Source organism: Vulpes vulpes, chromosome 5, assembly GCF_048418805.1.
Source record: "Vulpes vulpes isolate BD-2025 chromosome 5, VulVul3, whole genome shotgun sequence".
NCBI classification, from domain to species: domain Eukaryota; kingdom Metazoa; phylum Chordata; class Mammalia; order Carnivora; family Canidae; genus Vulpes; species Vulpes vulpes.
This window is the reverse complement of record NC_132784.1, coordinates 122,708,797-122,714,796: the sequence shown is the minus strand read 5'-3', so window position 1 is coordinate 122,714,796 and position 6,000 is coordinate 122,708,797. Positions and strand designations below refer to the sequence as shown.

The window sequence follows — 6,000 nt, the reverse complement described above, 5'->3', positions numbered from 1 at the left end:
AATGCTGCTCTAAGAATTTGTAAGCTACCCCTGGAATAAGCCATACGAGTAAGAAGCTGTTACTTGAACTTGTCACTTTGAACAAATGCTTGAACATTTCCATAATAACAAGTTAAAAACAATACGTACCTTTCCTCTCATGTCTTACCTCTCTGAGATATGTGTGACCTTAATGAATTCCTCTGGACAGGTAACAAGACTTAGCATTCACTCATTTATTCAACAAATGTTTACTGAGATTGTTCAAGCCACTGAAAATATAATGGTAGGAAAAGACTTGACAAAAATCCCTGTCGTAGTACAACTTATGTTCAAGAATAGAGGGGGAAGCACAGACAATAAACAAGGCATACATAGGAAATGTTAAATGACTAAAAGTGCTAAGGCAAAAGAATAAGCAGAAAAGCGTAGGAGAGAACGTTTGGGAGTGTGTTTGTTTTCTATTTTTCTGCAAAACAAATTACTACAAATTTAGCAGGTTGAAATAACACATACGATACTACATCACAGTTTCCGTGCATCCAGGAGTCTGGGTCCTCTGTCTGTGGTCTCACAGGGCTGCAATCTAGGTGCCAGTTGGGTTGAATTCTCATGCGGAGAATTAACTGGAGAACAACCCTCTTCTAGGCTCATTCAGGCTGCTGCCAGGATTCAGTTCCTGATGGCTGCATGACTGAGGGCCCCGGCTTTTCGATGGCTGTCCACAGGAGGCTGCCCCTGGATCTTCGAAGCCTCCCAGTTCCAGCGGACCTCTCACAATGTGGCAGCTGACTTCTTCAAGCCAGTAGGGAAAAGCTCTTGTTCTAGTCTGCTAAGATGGAGTCTTCTATAAGATAACACAATTATGGGGTGACAGTCCAACTCCGTGCCATATACTATAACCTAATCAAGAACTGATACCCCATTACCTTTGCTACACTCCATTTGTTAGAAGCAAGTAACAGGCTCTGCCCTCAACCACCAGGAGAGCGATTCTACAAGGGCATGGCTCATTGGGAGTCACCCTAGGCTATGTCCACCACAGGGGGTTGCAAGTGGCTAGAGAAGGTGTCCCCAAGAGATATTATTTGGGTAAGGCCCTGGGAAGGAGAGGGAGAGAGGTGTGTGGCTATCTTGAGGAACAGCATCGCCTCAAGAGAAAAAATCAAATGTAGAGCCCCAAGGAATAAAATGCCTGCCATTTTAAGAAGAAAACAGCCTACGTGCTAATGAGGAAGATCAAAGAGAGGGACAAACGGATGATGCAGGAAGAAGAGGGAATTGCTGGACTATCGAGTAAGCAAGAAGAATCCAGTGCATAAGTGAACAGGATGGCATTTGCTACTGGCACAGACAGTTCACGGTAAAAGGCAGAGTATATGGGCACAGATACAAGTTGTGGATATGGCAATGGGAATTTCTACTTTCGCAGTGAACAGGAAGTGAGGTCATCTGTAGAGAGAAAGGGTTAAAGAGGAGATGTAAGCGATTTGAGGAGAAATGGGAAGGTATAAAACACCCATTCATGAAAGGGGCATGGGAATGGGTTTGTCCCTGGGAACAGACCAGGGAATGTCAGTCTTTTGGGTCGGCAGCATATGAGGCCCACTTGAGATTAGAGGTCACAGATTTTAAAAGAGACCAGTCAGCAAGGGTGGGTGTTTTTCTCTAACCACAGCCAATGTGTATGGAGATAGGCATATGCAGAGAGCCGCACTGAGTCACGGTTGTGGTTTGGGAAGCAGAGAAGGGAGAGGTGCAATAGAGGGAGCATGGTGAGTGGCTATGGAATTTAAGCTAGGTCACATCCAGCAAGGAGAAAATCGGTAGGGACATAGTTGACCTGAATAGCACCATCAGTCAACTGAATCTAATCGACGTTTATAGAATGAATACTCCATCTAGCCGCAGCAGAGTACTCATCCTTTGCACACTCCTGTGGAAGACTTAACCGAGACAGAGCATGATCAGGGCCATAAAACATACCTTGGCAAATTCAGGAGAATAGAAATCTTACAAAGCATACTTTCAGACCACATGGAATTAAGCTAGAAATCAATAGTGGAGAGACATCTGGGAAATCTCAAAATATTTGGAGGTTAAATAACACATGGGTCAAAGGCGATGCCACAAGAGAAATGTATAAAAAATATTTTGAAGTAGATTAAAATTTACTGTGGTGCAGCAAAAGCAGTGCTGAGAGGACAATTTGTAGCAGTGAATGCAGGTATCAGAGAAGGAGAGAGGATCTTTATGGTTGAGTCCTGATAAGAGATTCAAGGCATTTTAGGGAGGAGGATGGGGAAGGGGCTGAAAGGGACAATGAGATGCAAGAAGATTCTCATGGAGCAAGAGAAATGGTAGAGAAAACAGCTGCCACCCGAGAGGCTCTAGGGGAAACCGTCTCTGTGGGGGAGGTCAGGTTCCAGTGAGAGCACAAAGGTCCAGGAGAGTTCAGAGAAGATTTGAAGGCGAAGGAGATTTTGCTAGTGATTCTCAGAGGGCTCAGTGGAAGGGCTTCAGGGAAGGAGATCAGGGGGAAAAAGGTGTCAAAATGGAGTGTGGATAAGAGTTTGGAGGATAAAAGATGTCCTACCAAAGCAAGGTTAAGGGACATGATGAGACAAGTTGTTCCAATGTAAGGGCTGCTCTCTGGGTCTCCTCGGGGGGCCCCGAATTCTGCTGGCCACTGCTTTGAGGCTGGCAGGAGAGTGGCCTTCCTCTCTGACTCCTGCCCATGGAGACCTGCCCAGAGGCTCTTTTCCTAGCAGTTGGAGGAAGTTTCCATTCTAGTGCCTGCAAATAGAAAGTAAACATGATGGGGGCGGGGGGGGGGGATGCCTGGGTGGCCCAGTCAGTTTTGGCTTTCTTTGGCAAATGAGAATAAATCCACTAAATTGGATTCTTGATTTCAGCTCAGGTCTGATCTCATGGTGGTAAAATTGAGCCCTGTGCTGGGCTTGAGCTGGGCAAGGGGCCTGCTTAAGATTCTCTCTCCCTCTCCCTTTGCCCCTCTCCCCACCTCTCTCTCTTTCTCCCTCTCTCTAAAAAGTGAAAAATAAAAATAACTGCCTGAGGAGTGCTATGAAGAAAAATAAAAGAGCAAGGGGGAGAAGGAATATTGAAAGAGGGAGAGATCAGGAAAGAGCCCCCTGATAAAGTGACACTTGCACACAGGCCACGAAGGGCGCGAGGGGGGAAGCCATGCAGGTGTCACGAGGAAGAGCCTTTGAACAAAAGGAAACAGAATGTTTCAGGAAGAACAAGGAAACCTGGTGTGGCCGAGGAGAGGGGAAGGAAGTGAAGTCGGTGCGCCTGAAGGGGACGAGGGACGCCGCGCAGCAGCAGGGGAATGACAGGATCTGACTTGTACTTTACTATGATCATAGCATTTTATTCAAGTTCTTAACTGATTAACTCTCCTTCTAAAAGTCTAAGTAGAAATCGTACTCACACATCATTGTTTCAGGTACAATCCCCATCAGTGAAATTCACCCTTTTTAGTGTAGAGTTCGGGGAGTTTTGTTACAGGCACAGAGTCATGCGACCACAGTCAAGGTACAGTTTTGCCCCCCAGAAAGTTCCTTGGGCCTCTTTGTGGTCAACACCTCCCCTACGCAGGGCCTGTGGCCACCACTGTCTTTTCTGGCCCTTTAGTTTTCTGTCCCCAGAGTCATATAAATGGAACCATACGTTATGTGGCCTTTGAGCCTGGAAACGTCCACTGGCTGAGTAGTCATTGGTGTGGCTGTGTGTAAAGGTAGTTCGGTCCTTTCTACCGTTGAGTAGTGTTCCAGCCTATGGACTGAGCCCGGCGGGCTTATCCGTGCACGCGATGAAGGGCATGGAGTTGTTTCCAGCTCTGGCTTTCTTGGGCAAGTGAAAATAAAGCCACTACAATAATTCACTTACAGGTTTTTATGTGAACATCGGTTTGATTCTCCCTTAGGTAAGGGCCTCGCAGTGGGATTGCAGGGTCAGACGGCCGACGCATCTCGACTCTGCGAGAAACTGCCAAACTGGTTTCCAACAGGTTGTATCCTTTTGCTTTCACTATCCATGCAGGTCAGTGTTTAAATTTTGGTCACTTTTAGTAGGTGTGTTATTTCTTTGGGGTTATAGGTTAGAGTCTGTATTTCCCTAGTGACTAATAATGTCGAACATCTCTCTCTCTCTTTTTATTTTAACATTTCTTTTTTTTTCAAGTTTTTACTTAAATTCCAGTTAGTTAACATCCAGTGTGATATTAGTCCCAGATGTAGAATTGAGTGATTCATCACTTACGTACAACACCCAGGGCTCATCACAACATGTGCCCTCCTTAATGCCCATCAAGCACCCCCAACTCCTGCAACCCTCCGTATGTTCTCTTAAGAGTCTGTTTTCTGGTTTGCTTCTCTTCCCCCCCACCCCATGTTCATCTGTTTTGTTTCTTAAATTGCACATATGAGTGAAATCAAATGGCATTTGTCTTTCTCTGGCTGACTTATTTTGCTTCTAATGTTGAGCATATTTTTATGTAATTATTTACCTTCAGTATATCTTCTTTGGTGAATTTTTACCGATATTTCATGCCTTTTATAAATTGAATTATTTATTTTTGATTTTTAGATTTTCAGACTTTTAAAAAATCTATTCAACATATAACTCCTTTATGAAACTTTTGCTTTGCAAATATTTTCTACCAGTCTGTGATTTTTTTTCTTTCCTGTTTTTGAAAGTGTCTTTTAAATTTTGGGGTTTGGGCAACTGGATGGCTCAATGGTTGAGCATCTGCCTTTGGCTCAGGGCATGATCCCGGGGTCCTGGGATTGAATCCTGCATCGGGCTCCCCCTGGGGAGCCTGCTTCTTCCTCTGCCTATGTCTCTGTTTCTCTCTCTGTGTCTCTCATGAATAAATAAATAAATAAAATCTTTAAAAAATAAAATAAATTTTAAGGTTTAACAGTTAGGTCTATGATCTATGTTGACTTACATTCTGTATACAGTGTGAGGTATGCTTCAAGGTACACTATATTTTTGCATGTGACTAATGAAAAAACTATCAATCATATAAATATGGATGTGGTTTTGGACTCCCTATTCTGTTCCATGGATCTGTGTGTCTGTCATTTGCCAATACCTTATTGTTCTGATTATTGCAGCACAGTGGCTCTCAAGTAGGGGTAATTTTGCTTCCCTGCCTCCTCGCCATACCCTAGGGTATTTGACAATGTCTGAAGACAATTTTGGTTGTTATAATTGTGGGTAGAGGTCAGAGATGTTACTAAACATCCTATAATGCAGAAGACAGCCTCCCACCACAAATATTTATCCAGCCCAAAATATTAATTGTGCCAATGACATACTGCATAGCTTTACAGTAAACCTTGGGATGAGACAGTGTGGAGTTGGGGAGACAGATTTCAGTGGACAGATATCTCAGGTGCTCACACCAGACACATAAGACACATAAGACAGTGTGGTCTTAGCAAAAGCAGTTTGAGAGGAGTGGTGAGAATATTGTCAATATACGATGTTGCTTTCTAGATAAAACTGGACAACATATGTAAAAGTGCTAGGCACACAGCTCGCGCTAACTAAATGCTAATTTCCTCATTATTTTTACTGCTCCTGACCTTGACCAAGTTTTCTCCTCTTTGCAGACCCTTCGTCGTGACTTCTGCACTTGTGAGGGCCTATATTCAGTTTTGAAACTCTCACCATGATGATTTCTCTGCTAATAGACCCCTATTTGTTTCTCTTCTGCATATACATGTGATGCATGGCCTGGTATAGGGCCTGGTATTTGCTGTCAAAGTAATGTTTCCTCTTCAGCCACCTACTCATTGAGGATGCATGAGCACCAGAGATGTCTGTCCACCAAAATCTGTCTTCCCAACTGCATAATGTGGAGTGGTAACTGCCAGATGGCCGCCCAGTCAGGAACTACATTTCCTAGAGTGCTTTGTGTCCAGTTGTGGCCATGTGACTAGTTCTTACCCATGGAATGGGATTGGAGAGTGACCTGTCACTGGAAAC

At 44.1% G+C, this 6,000-nt stretch overlaps 1 protein-coding gene across 7 annotated transcripts in view; it reads right to left on the bottom strand.

Moving 5' to 3' along the window:
• Positions 1–200: 200 nt before the first annotated feature.
• Positions 201–6,000, bottom strand: part of MAGI2 (membrane associated guanylate kinase, WW and PDZ domain containing 2) — a 1,307,576-nt gene continuing 1,301,776 nt past the window's right edge. For all 7 annotated transcript variants that reach the window (XM_072759854.1, XM_072759849.1, XM_072759863.1 and 4 more), the window contains one exon: positions 201–826. Coding sequence is in view for 6 of the 7 variants with exons in the window: in XM_072759863.1 (XP_072615964.1) it covers positions 804–826 (23 nt within the window). In the remaining variant the exon portion in view is untranslated. The remainder of the gene's footprint in view (positions 827–6,000) is intronic.